General features: G+C 43.4%; 1 protein-coding gene across 1 annotated transcript in view; it reads right to left on the minus strand.

The window, feature by feature from the left end:
• Positions 1-7,125, minus strand: part of LOC144177860 (uncharacterized) — a 55,176-nt gene extending 48,051 nt beyond the window's left edge. Inside the window, exons 1-2 of the mRNA XM_077705440.1 lie at positions 7,050-7,125; positions 1,512-1,634 (exon numbers count right to left, since the gene is read on the minus strand). Coding sequence (XP_077561566.1) covers positions 1,512-1,634; positions 7,050-7,125 — 199 coding nt within the window. The remainder of the gene's footprint in view (positions 1-1,511; positions 1,635-7,049) is intronic.
• Between the last annotated feature and the right edge of the window lie 14,203 nt (positions 7,126-21,328).

A 21,328-nucleotide genomic window follows, 5' to 3' on the forward strand; every position in this document is an offset into this window, starting at 1 on the left:
ATTTTTTACGAATATAATATTTCTCATAGCATTCACGAAGAGAACTGATAGACGAAATTACGAAAAATAAAAAAATATAGAACAGGTAAAAGTTTTACAAACACCTACAGCGAACAAACGACATAGATAACCTTCGGGTTTGGGATTTACTGCGTGAATCGGTCGGTACCTTTTGCTTTGAAATGAGCCAACTGTGTAACGCCCTGCATTTTTTCCAAATTTATTCGTTTTATAGCGTCAGTGAAGACAATTAATAGGATGAAGCTTTGAACAACCAAAAATAAAATAGAACCGGTAAAATTTTTATACACACCTCCAGTGAACGGACTACATATACTTAACGTTTGGGTTGGGAATATTATGGGTGAAACGGTGCCTTCTGCTTGGCGTACCGTGCGTACTTTTTTGAGTGTGTGCCAGTGCAATGTGTTAAACCTGAAAACGTGACCTTAAGCTATACGTCCTAAACCTCAAAATGCGACATTAGGCCTAACGTCCTGAGGATAACTGTCTTCCTGCATACAAAGCAACGTCCTTCTCACCGTTCATCGAGCTGTGGGTAACGGAGGTCGAGGTTCACCTCAAAACATAACGTTAGGCCTATATACGTCGCGCCGTCCCATGCCTCCATCACCTCCTTCCTCTGCTGCACGTGAACCTTTAAAGTTGGCGGCCTAACGGAGCTGTTGCTAGGCTCCGCACGGCCGCGTTCTAATTTTCTACACTTGCTCCACCATCATAATAATCGCCATACAACATTGCCTTCCTGGAGTGCGTGTTTGCGTATGGGAATCATCAGTGAAATGCGGATAGGTTCGCTTTAAAATGGTCTGGCGGAATCAAATCATACATGTTCTGCATAGCCTCTAAAAAACGAAGACTAAACCGATGGAGCACAAAAGATAACTTTGGAAATACGACTAAAAAATTCCGGAAACTGATCCAAATGGGCAACATCCTGTATTTACACAAGAATGCATATTTCGCGGAACTAACATTTAATCGTCATGATAGCGTAAACAGAGATAAGTGGCCAAAAGAAATTTTGATCATTAAGAAAATGCCGCAAATAGAAAAAAGGCATTGCTTACTAAAGTAACTGGAAAAATCGATAATGTGCATCGCTCTAAAAAGGTAGGACTTAAATAGAGACCCCAGAAAAAAAAAGGAGGAAAACCCGAGAAAATTTCAACGGGCCAAGCCTGTACTACGGTTTCAATCTTCGCAGAAGAAAAATACAGAAATATGGAAGAAAAGGCACTTTATCATTACAAGTGTGTATTTAAATAATTTGCAAAGATAAGCTGAAGAAAAGTTACTAACAGAAAATTCCGAACATATGGATACTCAGCAAAATGTTTAACAAAAAACTCACAATCTAGGCAAGAGTCGTAATACTTCCATTCATTTGTTGACAATTTTCTCACTTTTTCGAGATTTTCTGCATTCTACTGGTTTGGAAGTTGTTTTTTAGTTAGGTGGCGTAACAAAAACGAATTTCCACGACTCACGTATTGTTTTTCCGTGTCGTCTCTTTGTGACATCTGTAGGAATCTTGATTGGATCAGCGTCGTCTGGCGACTTCGATGACTTGCCACCTTTCCCTTCGACGTCTTCTTCGACGTCTTCAACCCCTGCATAGTTTCGGGGGCAACAACAATGTAATGTTCTCAAGCAGCTGAATGTCTTCAAATCTCCGATGGCGAGAGTAAACGGAGCTGAAGTAAAATCTGGGTTTGTTTACGAACGAGTTTATAGTCAAAACATGAGCAGATGTCCAAAAATAGTGAAAAATTAGAAGCGTATTCCTGAGTATTTGTTTTAGAGGTCCTCGATAATTTTTCTTGCCTTGTTTAGCTTCACGAAAGAAGCAGTGACAGACAGGGCGAAGGAACCGGCCAACCCGTGACAGTTGTACTGTGGCTGATGGGAAGTGCGTTACTCCAGATACACTTTTAAGCACCTCGAGGTGGAAATTCCTATTGTAGATAAAGGGAAAATGGGCTGGGATGCACATAATGACAATAATAGTATGAGGAACAGGTAATATTGCAACCCGTGGTGTGGGCGGCGCAAATTTTGCCTTCTTTTGAATGAATGAAGAATGCTATTCGACTTCTTGTAGAAAACTGATTAGTCTCATGGAGCGACAACGCAGTGACGTGTAGCTGGCAGGCAGCTTCCTGCGCTTGCACAAACGGCTAGACCGAAACATGAGGAGGAAGCGACCCAAGAATGGTTAGCAATATCAGCAGGGTTCAAATGGAGGATGCATGACGAGTATGCCTGGTGCAATGCCTGGCTACAGGACGCTGTGCTTCAGGTCTCTATATTTTTAATCGCTTTACATCTTATCCAGTCTGTAGAAGGGCTGCTAAAGCGAAGCTTTGTTTGGCCCTTTTCATGGTTTTCATGGAGCTGGTACTGCTGCGTGCATGCTGGGTGTTCCTCTGGATTCATCTCACATCAGATAACGCAGCCTTCGGGCACCAATCCCCGCCCCTACAGTGAGGCAAAGCTACAAGAACGTGGGAATGTGAGGCCGAATAACGCTGGTCTTCCTATAGCGCTACCGCGAGGCCTGGGGGAATAACGACTAGCTGCACAACTCCCGTTGAAGTCTCAGTTCCTTCCTCTATTCCCTCATCTGCGCTTGGAGTCTGTGGCGCCTTCCCCAGGGACATTGAGACTACACGTTTCTACTTTCGCCTGGTATTTCTCGATACCGTGGGGACCGTCGCCGTTCCAGAATATCAAAACCTCCGCCGATTACAGAAACACTCTAAAAATGCAAGCTTATTTCAACCGAGGTATGCCAACATGACAGTTTCGCCTTATGCTGCTTCCCGCCCAGCTCCGGTTGGATTCTCCATTAAGGAGTCTCTCATTTCAACGAACTCGAAGGGACCGTGCAATGTGTTCGCATTGCCAGAAATTCGTCTTAAGCGCAGGTTTTTGGCATTGTGCACGCTACGAGAGGCCAAATGTGTTGTTCGTCTTAACCTTGGAGTTTGTCTTAACCGAGTTAGTCTTAAGCGGAGTTTGCTGTATGAGGATTTTGAGCAGTAAAATACCGAGTGTAAAGCGTGAAGGGCATCATCGATATATTGTCCCGCAATGCAGTATTTAACTTGCTCTGGCAGTCACCAAGAGATTGAGGGTAGAATGAAAGCTACGTCAGCACAGCTGTTGATGTGTGGCTGTTGAAAGGGTTAGGAAAACGAAGTGTGCTCTCTGATATGTTCGTCCATAGGGAGTCTGCGTGCTGTTTGTCGTAACCTTGTAAAACGGGTTTATCAAGTCGATATTTTGCATTCGCAAATTTTGTCTTGAGTAAACGTGCGACTATGCCTTTAGACGTGGTGGCTTTGATCACTCTTAAATGTTAAAATACCATTTCTAAACTGATTTTTAGAACAAAGCGAGACTTAATAAACAATGCAGAACATGACAGACAACTTTGACGAACGCTCACAAACTGCACAGAAATCTCTTGGGAATTGGTCTTGACGTTACAAAATGGTGGCTTCAAGAATAAAATTTAAATTAATGTCCTGATCTAAATTCGTTTACTGGGTTTAACCTAGCGGAGTTGCACCTGTAGGATTTACCAAGAGAAAGATTAACCAAGAGATCTTCGGCTGTAAGCACTGTTTGTTTTGCACAGGCCGATGGTAGAAACCGGTCAGCTAGCAGTCAAAAGCGTTCCCGCCCATTCTGAGTTAAGAGCCAGCGCATCTGCTGGAGTACGTCGCCACACACCAATCCACCTTTAATGACACGTTAACAGGTGTAGGCTCGGTTAAGTGCGCTTCGGGGATTATATATGAAATAGATTTGTACGCAAGTGTCTGTGCGTGCATGCGTGAGGGTGTGCGTGCATGAGTATCTGCCTGCGTGTGTGTGTACGTACCTGCGTGCGTGTGCGTGCGTGTGTGCGTGTGTGTGCGTGTGTGCGTATGTGTGTGTTAGTTAAAGACTCCGGGGCTGTCATAATGGCTGACAGAAAAGCTGCTCACAAGGAAGAATTCGGAGGCTCAAATTCTAGGTTAACGGGGATTCACCTGTTAACATTCCGATGGGACGCTACTTCATGACCCACGGGGGGCCTAAAGGGACACTGAAGTGAATTTGTCAAGCTCCAGTTTTTGCTTCCACTGCGTAGACTGGCTCAATTTAACACTTTTTATCCTTCACCCGGTTGATCAGTCGGTAATTCTTTTATAAAGCCCGAAAGAAGTAAAACTACCATGCCCGGTTTGCGGCGGTCACACCAACTAAACGCTGTGACGTGGAGAGGAGGTGCAATGTGATTGGACAACGGTCCAAGATTAGCATTCAAACATGTTTCCGTTTCGGTACTGTGAAACAACATGCTTGACATCCGACGTTATCGTTGGAGGGGCATTTTCGATATCTCAGTAATCGCCACAGCGCGCCTCTGCCATTTTGTCGGCTGTAAAATGTGTCAGATAATCCTACCAGGACGGCTTGGAATCGTAGAAATCACTAGCCGAGGTCTACGCAGTGGGTGAACGCCCTCCGCTTCACCGCAGACGCTCAAATTCCATGCGCTTTTCTCCCATTTCGTGAGTTTGCCTCACTCATGGCTGTATCGTAAAAAGCGTGTTCGGACAAGGCCAAGGGCCCGTTCTGGCCTGTGCCCACTGCCCGCAAACAGTCGGTGCTTATGGCAACAGCACGCCAACGAGAACTCGCTAGATGGTCGGTGTTAGTCTGCGCGCGTTCTGCAAAATCGCTCGTGGAGCAGTAAACGTTTCGCCTCAAAAATGGTGAACTCAGTATAGAAAAGATCGGCCGAAAACTAAAAAAATAAACTTACCAAAAACAACTTATCCTCGGGGATTCGAACTTTCAGCTTGCAAAATAACATACCTAGCACTCAAGACCAATCGGCCACGGGCCAGCGCTGCTGGCGTTGGAAATATAACGTGTATAATGTGTAAGCAATTTAAACGTTTACTTAGTTTTGTAGCGTAAGCTACACCGGCCGAGGTTGAGCAGTTTCGCGTGGACCTTGAAGGGCCGTGCTGCGCAAGCGCGGGGAGCATTGGATCGAATTGGCTTGGCTTGGAATGGATTGGATTTGAATTGGATTGGATTTTATTGTATTAAATTGTATTGTATTGGATTGGAAATCTAATCCAAAATTGGAGTACGCCTGTTTAGAGAATTGGGTGTGCACATTCGCCTGTCTGCACATTCCAGATGAGTGACGTCATAGCCACGGCAGACGCACTGGCGCCGGTGCATGCCCAGCTGTGCGCCACCGCTGCGCAGTAGCCAAGTCTGACGGTGCCCCGGAACCGCTTGATAGCCGTTTCACGTGGCTCCTAGAGGGCCACGCTGCGCCTGCTCGAGGAGCAGTGACTGGACTGGATTGAACTGGACTGGACTGGACTGGACTGGACTGGACTGGACTGGATTGAATTGAATTGGACTGGACTGGACTGTCCCGGACTGGATTGGATTGGAGATTGTTTTAGCAGCATTAAGCATGACAATCAGCTAATCCTAGATAACCAGGAAACCTAAAAATAACCAGCTGAACCTTAGCTCACGCTACGTATACCCTGGAATAGCCAAGCTAAGCCACTGCTATATTTTAGCATTTGAAGCAGCTGAGGTGAATATTTGTTGTGTAGCGCTCATTCAGTAAGTATCCCCAAAATTTCAACAGTGTTTCACGTCTAGAAATTGCATTTCTTAGACGGAAAAGCGTTCGCAGATGCGCAGTCGTTCTGCTGACGGCTGTGATTGTTCACCCAGTGCAAGAAGTTCTCCCTGCTCCCTAGTTTTACGCTTTACGGGAAAAGTTTCGGTTCATTGTATTGCCTTAGTACCTATATTGACTTCGATGACTCTTCTCCCGCCCTCAGGTGGCCTTAGGTTTTCCTACTAGCGTACCAGTCAGCGAAGCGTCGCATGTGCGTTTTTGCTTGTGCGCTTGTGTGTGTGGAGCGACCTGGACTTGGAGCTTGAAACAGTGTACAAACTAACAACGTAAAGAAAGGCACATTCTTCTATTCACAAAAGTGTCGTGCCTTAGTTTCGACTGAGCGAATGAATTGCGACAACCCGTCGGTGGCCGGCGGGCTAAAGCGCTGGCCGATTGACTCTGTAGGAGGGTCGGCGAGCCGTGCAGTACCGCAGTCAAGCCAAGTCATTTCCTCCTGACGTCACACGAGAAAGTCACAGAAAATGGCGAGGATGCAGTGAGAAGGTCATCCTTTTCGAATTGATTTTTCTAGTAAATAAATTCGCGTAAAGGCAGTCAGAGTGGTCAAAACATGGCCTATGAACTCGGACTACAATTTGCGCTAGTAGTCCCGCAATGTTTATAAATAACTTCACTGTCCCTTTAAAAATCATCGTGCACGAAAGCGAGAGGTTTTAGAAATACATTCAAATGTTTACAACGGCCTACTTTGCTCTGTTTGGAAACATGTTACTCCTGTATGGAAATAAGGGCACAAACCTCACTTGCTAGCCAGCTAGTACCATTTAGTGAAAAGTAGAGAAACCAAAATGGGTTTCTTCTTCATTTTTTTTTGTTTCAGCAAAGAAGTGATATTTTTTTAAAAGAACCAAACTAGGCTATAAGGAAAATTTCTATAAATTTTCAAACATTTTTGTGTTGCATTGCTTTTGAAGCCCGTGGGTGATGAATTAGAAAGTCCCCTAAGAATCTTCTCAAGTGAGTCTTCCTTATCTATAGTAGGGACTATTTTTGATAATTACAGGTGTTTCCAAGTGTAAATCATGTATACCTATTGTAGTGAGCGGGGAATGGTTGAATCAGAAGTGACCGAAAGTAACTTTTAAAGAGTAACAAACTTGTGGTAGCGGTCTATGGCTCGCAGTCATGCTATGGGTAATTCTGAGGAATTTTGAACACATTCTAGCGGGAAACAACTTAAGAGTAAGCATTACCCGTTCACCTGGACGTAACAAATTATTTAGGTGTAACCCATGTTTCCACGTGTCCAGGGTTAAGGTGCGTCTTATGTTAGGCACAGTGCGCTTACCTATTTCGAGTGCAGCCATAGCGTACGCCAAGGCCATGCCGAGGACGAGGATGGCGAAAACCAGACCGAAAAGCATGACCCACTTTCGCCCTTCGCTGGCACCCCTGCAGGTTTTGTGGGGAAATGTTTTGATTTGCGTGGCAACGAATGCTGCATAAACACTCGTATGCAATGTGTTACATCAATAAACGGTCGTGTTTAAACACTATCAGTGAGCAAATCACTCCTCCGTTGGCGCTGACACTTTACTCGTAGGTCAAACTTAATGGTTTATCTTGTTTAACTCCAACAACAAGCCTTCAAGTTACCTGCTGCAATAGGGAAGAAATAAAAACGATCTCCGCCTATGCTAAAGCTGGTGGCCATCTTGGCGATGTTGACCACAGTTGCAGTTTGGCGCCAATCCGGGTATTCAGAAAGAAACATGTGGTGCCTGTTCGCGGCACATTCCTGAGGCGTTTAGTGTTTTTTTTTTTGATACCGAAAAGGGCCCCCACTAACACGGCTGGAAAAGTGAAAAATAAAAGAAATCGCGAAAGCGAAAAAAGAACCCTGCAATGCCCTGCATATGTACAGAATTGCATAATAGGCGGATTTGACACATTTCATCATTGTGATAACGTGGCGAAGATATCCGGTCGAATGAAATTGTGACGAACAAAAAGATAATAGAACAATAAAGTATTTCCAAGAGTAAACTAAGGAAAAAAATGCACCTTATACACCGCTCGCCGAAAAAAAAAACGAGAAATGAACTAGAAATGCCCGAGAAAAAAAAGTTCAAAATACGTACAAATTAAAAACATCGAAAACGAGACAAAGCCTGCAGTCGCACACAAAGGATAATTCGCGAAATCGACATATTTGAGTCGTTATAAAACCGCAAAAAGAAAATTCGAGGTACAAAATATGGACATACCAAAATTATAAAAAAATGAAAGCAAAAATTAGGAGTGAACTAACGGCTCAAATATATGCATGTCAGCACGGCCTCCAAAAACAAAACAAAAATAAGAACGCCTGTTAAACAACTACCGAAGCAAAAATAAATAAGTCGCATACATGAAAAAAAAACCTTGCCCTACGCCTCATATTACTGAAAAATGCATATTTGGTAAAATTAAGGCAATTAAGGCAAATAATCAATCGCTGTTGCAGTAAAATAACCCAACGTATTTAGCTATCCATAGGGAAAACCGGTTATCTAAAGCCCGAATAAAGACAAGCTGCGGAAGAATGCTCAGCTACTAAGACAATTTATCTACTACTAAGTAAGCTACTAAGTAAGCGTCGATTCCACAAACTAAGGAAAGCTAAAAACCACACGTCCGCCGACACTAACTTCAAAGAACAGCGCTCACTTGTGAAAGTGCTGCTCGCTCGCGACAAAAAACATTTTTCGGACTTCACAGAATCTTCGCTCACCCGATCCCCGAGCGACTTCTGGCGGATCTTTAGCACGCGCACAAGAAAGGCCCCTGAGCGGATTACTCTGCAGGATGGCGACACCATCGTTTCCGACCCAGCCAGCATTGTTGAAATATTCACAAAACACTTCTCGTCCGCGTACTCCTCGTCACGCGACAGCGGCTTCCCGCTTCGGCTCGCGCAGATAGGTGATGTCATACACACGCCCAACATAACCGTTGAGGATGTCACGGCTGCTATCCGCAGCCTACCTTCGAAGAAATCCTCAGGCCATGATAACATCCCATGCTTCATTGTAAAAGGCTGCCCTGCCATTTTCGCGCCGTTGCTCTGCCACATTTTTTGTCTCTCGCTTGAAGAGCGGCACTTTCCGACAAATTGGAAACCCGGCGTTGTTTTTCCTCTCCATAAGTCCGGAAATGCGTCGGTGCCTGGGAACTACCGACCAATATCTCTCCTTTGTTCTTTCTCAAAAGTTTTCGAAAAAGTAGTACACCGTTATCTCTTGTCCAAAATCCGGCCCCTCATTCATAGTAATCAGCACGGTTTTATACCTGCCCGGTCCGTCGAATCAAACCTTGCCTGCTTTCTGAGTGACGCCAGCAAGTACATACTTTCACGTCAACAAATGGATGCCATCTACTTCGACTGCAGCAAGGCCTTCGACCGCGTAAACCATGATTTGCTCCTTCGCAAACTGTCTTCTTATGGCTTGGCTCCTGCTTTCTGCGACTGGTTTGCAACCTACCTCAAACAGAGAACAAACTTTGTTCAGTACGCTGGTGCTAAGTCTCGCAGCTTCACTGTACCGTCCGGGGTTCCCCAGGGCTCTATTCTCGGTCCTTTATTGTTTAACTTATTTGTGAATGATGTGCAGTTAATTATAAAGCATTCATCTCTATTGCAGTTTGCAGACGACATGAAACTCTATCGCGCAGTGGGATCACAGGCGGACTGCGCCCAGCTTCAACGCGACGTACAAGCAATCTCCCCTGGTGCAAAACTAACTACTTAGATTTGAATCCATTGAAGACCGTTACAATTACAGACACTCGAAAAACCTCTCCTTTAACCTTCCCATACCACCTCGACTCTCTGACGATAAGAAGAGTAAGCGAAACACGTGATTTGGGCGTTCTGATGGATTCGAAACTACGATTCACACCGCATGTAAACTACCTCGCACGCTCATCTCTTCGGACTTTGGGCGCCATCTCTCGTGCAACAAGGGACTTCTCAGGAGGTTCGTGTTTCCTTGCTCTGTACAAAGCCCTTGTACTCCCAAAGCTGGAGTTTGCATCGGCAGTCTGGAACTGCATGAGTGCGTCGTCGTCTTTGCGCTTGGAAAGGGTTCAGAAAAGGTTCACGCGCATCTTTTCTCGACGCTACACCCTACACGAGAAATACGCTTACAAGGATGTCATCAAGCGGCTGAAGCTCGAAGAACTGCAATCTAGACGCACAAACCGCGATTTAGTGTTTTTGTTCAAGTGTATCCACTCCAGATTCGACAGCCCGGAATTAGTGAGCTCTGTTCGGCTAAGGGCACCAATTCGAGCTCTCCGCCCCCACCTTTGCTTTCATGTGACCACCTCAGAGATGCTGTCTCCAGTGTGCCGTGTGCAACGTGTGTACAATGATGACTTTCGTGCATCTTTGGACGTCTTTTCCGGCAATGTTAACTCTTTTAAACGCGCCCTGAAAAATGCATGCATTTGAAGCCGCTGTTGCCCATTCAGTATGGTATAGAAGTTATCTCGTGTTCGTGTTTTCCGTTCCCTTCCCATTTTCTACACTTGCACCGTTTGCCGTACACATACTCCCGTGCACCTATGTATGTGTGTCCGCACGTGTGTGTGCATGCATGCACGTGCGCATTTGCCTGCACTTGTTCACCTTCACATGCACCCGCGTGGGCATGCGTGTATGTATGTTTTGTTTGCACTCACGAGCGTATGTGCCGTGCATACATATAAATTTTGCTTTATATGTACTTATTACCAGTGTCCATGTTCCCCAGTAAGTTACGACGGTGGATTGTACTGAACTTGCGTGTATGCCAATGTACTTTGTAGTATACCTTGTCACAAGCCCTGTCTCAGCGCGTGCTAATGTACCTGACTGTAATCTCAATTCCTTAAATGTATAAATTGAGTGTGTGTGTGTGTGTGTGTGTGTGTGTGTGTGTGTGTGTGTGTGTGTGCGCGTGTGTGTGTGTGTGTGTGTGTGTGCGTGCGCGCATGCGTGCGTGCTTACGTGTGTGTGAGTGCGTGTGCGTGCCTGCGAGCACGCGCGTGTGCGGTGGTACTATGTACTTTGTGATCCCTGCACTCCATGTTTTACCGTTTGTTTATCTGTGCGTCGCCCTATCCTTTTTGTGTGCACCCCCCAAGAAAGCCTAGTGCTGTTGGTGGGCACCACCCAATAAACAATAAACAATAAACAATAAACAATTAAATTTCTACGCATTTTAATGCGAACATTTTGCTTGACTCAAGTCGGTGGAAAATACAGCGAAACGAAACCACGTCGAACCAAATAGAAGATTGCACAGATAGACGAAATGAGAAGTACACGAGTTATAATAAGGTTGGGTAAACAAAAAAAGTCAATTACCGCTCTGTCGAAAGAGCAACGATGGGGGAACGCAAAGTGTTCCAAAATCAAGTCACACACCGAAATTTATGCGTATAACGTAAGACTTACAACAACGCTTGTTTCTTAACGCGACGGTTCCCTGCGCTGAGACTGCGATCTCTAGTTTTTTACTGACACGGGCACACCCCAATTAGTCAATCCATCCATCCATCCATCCATCCATCCATCCATCCATCCATCCATCCATCCATCCATCCATCCATCCATCCATCCATCCATCCATCCATCCATCCGTCCGTCCGTCCGTCCGTCCGTCCGTCCGTCCGTCCGTCCATCCGTGCGTCCGTCCGTCCATCCGTCCGTCCGTCCGTCCGTCCATCCATCCATCCATCCATCCATCCATCCATCCATCCATCCGTCCGTCCGTCCATCCGTCCGTAAATCCATCCGTCCATCCGTCCGTTCGTCCATCCGTCCGTCAATCCGTCCATCCGTCCGTCAATCCGTCAATCCGTCCATCCGTCCATCCATCCATCCATCCATCCATCCATCCATCCATCCATCCATCCATCCATCCATCCATCCATCCATCCATCCATCCATCCATCCATCCATCCATCCAACCACTTATCCATCCATCTATCCATCACTCCATCCATCACTCCATCCATCCATCCATCCATCCATCCATCCATCCATCCATCCATCCATCCACCCACCCACCCACCCCTCTACCCACCCACTTATCCATCCATCTATCCATCACTCCATCACTACATCCACCATCGACTCCTATACCCACCCACCTATCCATCCATCTACCCACCCACCACTAAACCCCTCCATCCATCCGTCTGTCAGCCCGTACGCCAATCCATTCATCCACCATTGTTCCACCTATCCATCCATCCGCCCACCCATCCGTCCGGCCGTCCGTCCATCCAGCCATCCATTCATCAAGCTATCTATCCACACGCTGACCAACCGCACACGCACACGCATGCACGCACTTATGAACTTATGCATGCCCTCGTGCACGTTGAGCTTCACAAAGTGGCACTGTTTTGGAGGAAGTGTTCTAACCGTACTATTAGAGTCGGGATAACGGCATGGGTTACCTAAACACCAGAATTTTGGCTTCTGTCAGTGCGTGTAGGCCTGTCACGGGATTCATCCAGCCTTCCAAAAAATAAAAGCATCCTCAAATGAAAAGTTTACACATGCGAAACCTTTCCAAACCATCAACTTTGGTTCCACGTTAAATATATGTCAACTTTGTTGAGTAAGAATATAACATTAGGCATACTTGACGCAAATTATCAATGCAAAACTAGTACTAGGCAGTGTTCTTTTAATTTAAAATAATGGGTTCCTGATATTTGCTAGAGCGAATAGAAAAATACACACCGCAAGCAATATCCTGATTAGAAAATAATAAAAAAAAACATTATCCCTAGAAAGAAATACGAAAGCTAAAATTGCGCTCAACCTTCGCTTAAAGTGCGGCCAATCGAGTTTCAAGCCTTCAAACACCCAAATGGCAAACGTAGAACAAACTCATACGACGACGTACTAAGTAAACGGACGACCGACCTGAATGTATACCGATACGTGGGGATTACGAGACAAAGGCAAACTATTATACTCTTTCTTCATAATCGACGCGTGTACTGTCTTGTCTAGAACCGTTCCCTTTTCGCGATATTCAAGTCACCGTTTTGACACAATGGACGCCAGGTTTCGCGTACGTCTCGTGTGTCCAGAGATCTTCTTACAGCTGTCCGTCGCCCTGTTGGTCTACGAGAAGAGGTATTAGTTTTTTGACACAACACCATTGGTTCAACTAAGAAAGCTTTCGGTTTGAAAGAGTTCGCGCCTAATCTTTTACATTGTTTCGGCGCTCCACCTTCAAAAGTTACGAAATGTACGTACGGTGCGCGAGCAGTGAAACGTGGGAAATTTGCATTGGCTTCAGCAAAACCTGCACGGTGTTTATCGTGGCAGGAATGAAAGGAGAGTGTGAGAGGTGGGCGGGGGAGAGAAGGGAGGCATTGACGACATTCCCAGCAAACTGAGCAAATAAGCGGCCATTTTTAAGTGCAGAGCACTTTAAGTGCCCGGCTTGTCTTCGTGGATCGTTCGCTGCCACGCGCAATCAAGCGGCGTCACGAACCCAAACAGGGCTACATGGCGTCACGCAACCAAACAGGCTTCGAAAAGATACCCGCTGGTCCTTCTTTTCGGCCATCCGACCAACAGTCAACAGGATACTTGAACAGGCGGTTGTATTCTCATAACCGTTCCAAACTTCTGAACCGCTGGCACTGGTACTACACGTCCCCATTATTTAACGGACAGAAAGCTGCTGGTTCATTCAAGGTAAAATTGATGTACGTTACCCGTAGTCTAACCGTTCGTTTAGTTAGGAACGCTTCTTGTGTTGGTTTTTCCGATTATAGTAGGCGAAAAAAAGCGTCCACACAAGAAAAAAAAAGGTGGCTGGATTACGAAGCTGTAAACGACCGCCGCAACGATTACCCATGCGGCGTCTCTCGAATTGACACACTCGGCATTACAAAGAGTGAAACAAGAGACTGCCAGCCGTTAACTGGGATTCGCGGAGGCGGCGTCCCAAACGCAGCAGCGTCGGCATAAAGAAAATGAAGGGGAACGTCTTTCGAAGAGTGAGGAGGAGGGCGGGACGCGCGGCTATGACGTCCTAAATCTCACTGCCTCCCCCTCACCCTTGTTTTATGTGTCGCCGCCAAGTAGAGCCCTGATGGTGAATCCAAGCCACCGTCTGTCTCTCATCTCCACGTGTGGGCATAGCCTAGTCGGCAAGAGGACGGGCTCTTACTCCGTTTTTCTAAGGGCCAAGGTTTGATCCTTGGCGGTGGCAATAGTTTATTTAGCCTGGATATAGCCAGTAGTAGCCTGGGATCTTTGTTTGCGTAACCAATAGTAGCCTGGAATTTCCGCTGATGCGGGCACGAAAATTTCCTCGGCTAGTTAGAGGTATACTGCTTCGCAGTAAAAGAACGGCACACCCACTCGTGCTTTTCCAGGCAGAGGGTGCGCTACCACATCGGAGGCGGGATATTTGAATTGCATTGACAAAACCTCTGTTCAATTCATCAAGAGACGAGTGAGACAGGCAGGGGATGAGCCTGAGGGGTGGTAGCAGTGAGCGAATAATGACACCACTGCCCCTCCACCGCATTACTCATTGGTCTCCTCTTCCGGCTTTCACGTTGAGTGGAAATTGTTTAATTTTTTTCTTGATACCATCTTATGTGTAAGAACGCCTAATTTGTTTTTTTGCTGATCAAACAAAGGTCACAGTATGATTTAATGATCGTCTGGGCGCACGTATTCGTACACTACCTTAGTCAAATGTTCAATAGGCAAATACTAGAAGATTAAATGAAATAAGGGTATTGTACAGGCACATGAGGGAAGGTCTGGGCACTTTACTGAAGAGAGTTGCCCATATAGAGAGCGAATTTTGGTATCGACTCCGAGAACCACAATCTGGCAAGGGTGCACACCGTTGAATTTCTCAGTATACATAATTTTATGAAGGGACATACTTCCACACAGTAAAGCTAGCCGTTACTTCGTACACTGAAAAGACGCTTTGTGTGATATATTCCAGCGTACAGGAGATGGAAATCGTAGCAAATGGACTTACGCTGGGACTCCTTCAACGGTTGCTGAAATGTAAGAGAAAAATCGTAGATAAGCGAAAACATTTTATGAATGACCTAATTTACTGGCCATAACGTTAACGTATAAAACACTTTTCATACGGATGTAATCACTGGTACCGACTGTTCAACAATTTAAAGCGGATCATTTCACGCATTATTTGTTACATTTTAAATGAAAGAACCCTTTGCCTCGCGTTGCGAAGAACTTTGTAACCTTGCAGCTTAACGCGTGTTGCTTTGCAGTCCACCTGAACTTGTCCAGATGGCTTCGATCAGTCTCCTGCGCTTTGCGCCGCTGCTGGCGCTTGCCATAGCGTAATGGTAGAGTTAACACCGACGGTGTCTTTCGCTTCTTATCCAGCTTCCTTCATAGGGTTTGTACTGGCCCGGGCCATCACCAGTTGGTAAGTTGAGTTTAAGTGGCCCTTTCCTTTGCGACACGCTTTCCTCAGCGTGTGGTTTATTCTTGCTCCTTTGTATTTTAATATATACGTTAACAACCTGTTCTTGCGCACATTGCAGAGTGTTCCAATATGCGGACGACACGGTACTTGCATCCAGACATACCTATGAACTAGCAATAGAATACCTGCAGCATGACTGTATGGAAGTAATCGTTGTTACAGTGATAATGTACTTACAATAAACAAAAATAGGTCACAACTAGTCTGTTTCCATAATCCAGCTAAGCTTGTTCCTCCCCACGTTCCAGTTTTTTTGCATACTAGTAATTTTGTCCAATGTGCATGTACACCTGTTGCCCAATTATCTACTGTAAAATACTCAGGTTTAGTGTTGATTTTGGTATGTTCTGTAACATCCATGCAGCGCACGTATGTACCGAATTTAGAAAGGTTGCTTGCCTCCTGTTTTCGATTAAAGCCTTATGGCCGGTACACATACGCAAACAAATATCCTGTGCACTTGCTTATAGCGTTTTGTGGTATGGCATTTCTAGTTTTTTCTTCCGTATCGCCTTGTGGAAAAACAATATAAACTGTGTATTGAAAACAGTTCTTAGGTTTGTTATGTACGGTGCATCGCTAGAGTCGCATGTAGACATATTGCAGTTGTCAGGAATGCGTGATTTCTTTGTGATGTTAAAACAAAGAGTCGTCTTGAAAAAATTCAGCACAAATTGAGAGAAGTATGTACTAAGCCGCAGCATTCTTACGCCGCTTGTCATGAGTCTACAGTCATATTTCTTGGATTTTGTAAATTCTGCCCGACGAATTATTAACATTTCTCTATCCTGACGATATGAAGTGCAACATTCGTTAAATCTGTATTATTGTGGAAATGCAGGCCGTTATACGGTTTGCCATTTCCCGCAATTGCTTAATATTTTTCTTATTTCTTAGTTCTTCTTTCGACTAAGTATCTCCATTTACGCTATTATAACGATTACATTTGGACCTTTCGGGGAATCTGCACTATTGTCGAGATGGATGGTGTTACGCTGTTCGGAATTTTCCGTAACTTTTAAATATTTTTAGAGCTTCAAAATTTCTCTCTGCCATTTATCTCATTTACGGTAATATAACAAATTTAGGTGGATCTTCCGCATAATCTTAATTCTTGTGGAAATGCAGGTCGCTATACGCTTTGCCATTTTGAGTATCTTAAATACTTTTGCAATTTAAATATTTTTACAAAATTTCATTCGACGTGTCATCTGCTTTTACGCTATTTTAACCATACGGGTGGAACTTTCCCTAACTCTGTATTATTGTGGAAATGCAGGACATTACAAGGTTCGCCATTTTACGTAATTATTTTACATTTTCCTTATTTCTAGCTTTTAAAAATTTCGTTTGAATAATTATCTCCATTTGCGTTATCACAACTATTACAGGTGAAACTTTAGAGAAATCTGCATTATTGTATAAATAGCATGGGTTATACGTTTTCCAGTATTCCACAATAATTTTATATTTCTCTTAATTTTTAATTTTTCAAAATTTTGTTACACCAAGTATTTCCATTCACGCTATTATAACGTTTACAGGTGAAACTTCCGACCAATACGCATTATTGTGAAAATACCATGCGTTATAAATTTTGCCTTTTCTGTACTTTTTTTGTACATTTTTCTTATTTTTCAGTTTTTCAGAATTTCTTCTGACGAATTATCTCCAGTTGTGTTATTATAACTATTACATTTAGAACTTTTCAGAAAACTGCACTATTGTCGAAATGGGGGGCATTACATGGTTGCCATTTTCATAGTTATTTCATATTTTTCTTGTTTTTCTAGTTTTTCGAAATTGTTTCAAGCAGGTAAATAAATTTACGCTATTATAACAATTACAGTTGACACTTTAGTTAAATTTGAATTATTGTGGTAATCCCGTGCATTGTACGTCTTGCCGTTTTGGTTAATTTTTAAAAATTGTTTATTTTAAAGTTTGTCAAAATTTCGTCTAAACAAATAAACCCATTTGCGTTTTTATAACGCTTAAATTTGGGACTTCCCCGAAGTCTGCATTATTCTGAAAATTCAGCGTGTTGCATGGTTTACTATTTTCCGTAAATGTTTTTTATTTTTCCTGCATCAGTTTTTTAAAATTTGGTTCGACAAATTATCTCTATTCACGCTATTGTAACGATTACAGGTGGAACTTTTGCGATATGCGCATTCTTGTGGAAAGCCACGCGTTATACGCTTAGCCATTTTCCGTAATTTTGAATATTTCTCTTAGTTTTCAGTTTGTCAAAATTTCTTGCCATTAATTCTCTCCATATACGTCATTATGACCATAACATTTTGGAACTTTCGTGAAATCTGCATTGTTGTGCGAAATGGAGGGCTTTACATGGTTCAAAAGTTTCTCATTTTTTTAATATATTTTTTATTTTCTTCGTTTTAAAATATTCCGTTTGACCAATAATATTCGTATACGCTATTATAAGGATTTCTGATTAAATTTATTATTTCTCTTATTTTCACAGTTTTTCAATATTTCATTCGTCCATTTATCTGCATTGACGCTATTATAACGATTACAGTTGGAACTTTCGCAATATCTGCATTATTGTGGAAAAGTCTTGCGATATACGTTTTTTCCATTTTCAGTAATTTTCGATATTTTTCTTCTTTTTTAGTGTTTCAAAATTTTGTCCCACTATTATTTCCTCTTGCGCTATCATAAAGAGTACATTTGGATCTTCCGCGAAATCGGCATTATTGTTGAAATGGAGCGTCGAACGGTTCGCCATTTTCCGTAATTATTTAATATTTTTCTCCTCGTTTTATTTTTGAAAATTTCGTCGGCCCAATTACGTCCATTTAGGTTTTATTAACGATTAAAATATGAAACTTTTCTGAAGTCTCCATTGTTGTGGAAATGCAGGGCATTAAACAGTTGGCAATATTACGTAATTGTTTTATATTTCTTCTAATTACTTAGTTTTTCAAAATTGCGTTCGACCTATCTCCAGTTACGCTATTATAACGATTACGTGTGAAACTTCCGCAATATCTGCATTATTGTGGAAGTGCTATGCGTTATATTATTTAGCCCTTTTCCATAGTTGTGCATATTTTTCTTATTTTTTATGTTTTCAAAATTTAATTCGACCAATTTCCTTCATTTACGTTATTATAACGATTACATTTGCAACTTTTAGAAAATCTGCATTATTGTGGATATAGAGGGTATTAGACGTTTCGCCAGTTTCTGTGATTTTGACACTTCTCTTCTTTTTTTCCATTTCTCTTCTTTCATCTCCTTTCACGCTATTACAACGATGACGGGGGAAACTGTTGCGAAATCTGCATTTTGGAAATGTAGGTCGTAACACGTTTCGCTATTTTCCGTAACTTTTTCCCATTTTCTTTTTTCCGTTTTTGAAAATTTCGTGCAACCTGTCATCTCCATTTACACTGTTATATCGTTTACATGTTGAACTTCCGCGATATCTGCATTTTTGTGGAAATGCAGGGCGTTACACGGTCCTTGCTGGGGGGGTGCTCGGCAAAGAATGCACCGCACAAACATAATTGGTCCTTTGAACCCTTATACTGTACACGCCTCAACGTGACCTCCGCTTACGAGGTCGCTTAGTTGCTCCGAAAGTTCGCACGAAGTATGGTGAGTGCCTGCATACTTTCTAGTTCTCTTCTACCCTCAACGACCTCCCGTCTGAACGGTTTCCTCTAAGCGCCCGTGCTGAAGTTAGAGGCGCTGTTTTTGTATTACGTGGTTGAAGCGGCTGAATGTATTTTCTGGTGGGTCTTTTGTTTCCAAACTGTTTTGTTGCGTAAGCTACACTGGCCTAGGTTGAGCCTTTCTGTACCCTGAAGGGTGGTGCTACGCAAGCGCGAAGACTATTGGATTGGATTGGATTATTTCGGATTGGATTGGATTGGATTCGCAACTCAATCCATTTGGGTGGGTAGAGAATTGGGTCTGCACATTCGCCGGTCTGCGCATTCCAGATGAGTGACGTCATAGCCACCGCAAATGCGCTGGCGCCCGCGCGTGCCCAGCTGTGCGACTTTGTTGCGCAGTAGCCAAGTCTGACGTTACGCACGAGCCTCTTCATAGCCGTTTCGTGTGGCTCCTGGAGAGCCGTGCTCCGCATGCGCGAGCAGCAGTGACTGGACTGGACTGGACTGGATTAGATTGTATTGTATTGGATTGCAATGCTGAACCTTAGCTCACGCTACATATTTCCTGGCATAGCCGAGCTAAGCCACTGCTGATTCTTCATCTTTGTACATTCTTTTTAATTTTTTTCTTGTAATTTCTGTTTTTCCTTGCCTTTCCAGAGGGCGCCACCTGCGTTCTCAAATGGCGAACGTGCCTAACGTGCGTCCTGTTTTTTACGGCAATAAGCACTACGAAGATACCGCACTCGGCCAGGTGAGAGTTTCTTACTGGACGCTAGTGAATATTCTTTCGATCTGCACCCGGGTTAGGCTTGGCGCCTACACACCTCGCCGTAACTGCTCCCTGCGACGCCACCGACAACGAGCGCACGGCACCAGCACCGACACAAGCCACGAGCAGCAATAGGCGTGTGCCCCGGCAAAGCGGCAGCAGCTCCGCGATGTCGTCCCCAGCGTCTCTAGGGGCATCAGCGGAGCTGCGTCTCGGACAGGCACTATTGCGCGGCACCAGTGAACCCGTAGCGTCTCTTATGGATGGACAACACACTGACATGGACCGAGACGGCGAGGGCGGCTTTTCACGGGGCAAGTGGAATATTTGTACAAGGAAGAGGACAATCTGGAAGACGGACGTCAAGAACTAAAAATACAGAAAACTTTAAAACAATATCAGAAACAGGCAAAACGTGTAACGCATAGCATTTCCACAATAATGCAGATTTCGCAAATGTTTAATCGGTAATCGTTATAGTAGCATAAACAGAGGTGATCGGTCGAACGAAATTTTGAATAATTAAAAAAATAGCGAAATATAAAATAATTATTGAATGTAGCGAACCGTGTAACGCCCTGCATTTCCACAATGCAGATTTCGGGAAAGTTCCAAACGTAATGATTGTAATAACACAAACTAAAAAAATGAAAGTAAAAAAATACTGAAAATGGCAACGTATAACGAATGGCATTTCGCCAATAATGCAGATTCTGTGAAAGTCCCACCTGTAACCGTACATTAGCGCTAATGAAGATCATTGGTAGAACGAAATTTTGGAAAACTAACAAATAATAAAACAATAAAATATTTATTGCAAATGGAAAAATTTGGAAAAACTACAAAATACAAAAAATTGAAAATTTTTAAGGGAAATGGCGAACTGTGCAACGCCCTGCATTTCCACAACAATGCAAAGTTCGCAAAAGTTCCAGATGAAATCGTTAAAATAACGTAAATGAAGATAATTGGTCAGACGAAATCTTGAGCAACTAATAAATACAAAAAATATTTGAAAATTACGGAAAAAGCCAAAAAGTATAACACATGACATTTCCGCCATAATGCAGATTTGGCATACGTTCCCCTTGCAATCGTTATAATTGCGTAAAGGGAGATAATTTGTCTAACAATATTTCGAAAAAGTAAAAAAAAAGTTTTACAAAATTATGGAAACAGAACACATAACGCATTGCATTTCCACAATAATGCAGATTTCGCAGTATTTATACTGTAGTCGTTATAATAGCGTAAATCGAGATAAGTAATCGGACGAAATTTTGAAAAATTAAATACAAAACAATAATTAAGGAAATTGCCGAACCATGTAACACCCTGCATTTCCATAATGTAGATTTCGGGAAAGTTCGAAATGTAATCGTCATAATAACGTAAATAAAGATAATTTGGTTTGACAAAAATTTGAAAAAAAGACTAATGTTTAAAAAATACGGAAAATGGCAAAAGGTGTATCGCAAGGCATTTCCAGAACAATGCGTATTTCGAAAAGTTCCACCTGTAATTGTTATAATAGCGCAAGTGGGGAAGAGTGGTGGAACGATATTTTGAAAAATTAAAAAAGTAGGCAAAAAGGTCCCCGCATTTCCCCGAGGGAAAGAATGTGAAAGTGCGAATGCAGGAGTTGAATTTGCGCGGT

The sequence above is a fragment of the Haemaphysalis longicornis genome, unplaced genomic scaffold (assembly GCF_048455015.1).
Source record: "Haemaphysalis longicornis isolate Haplotype H1 unplaced genomic scaffold, Haemaphysalis longicornis Haplotype H1 scaffold_33, whole genome shotgun sequence".
Taxonomy (NCBI): Eukaryota; Metazoa; Arthropoda; class Arachnida; order Ixodida; family Ixodidae; genus Haemaphysalis; species Haemaphysalis longicornis.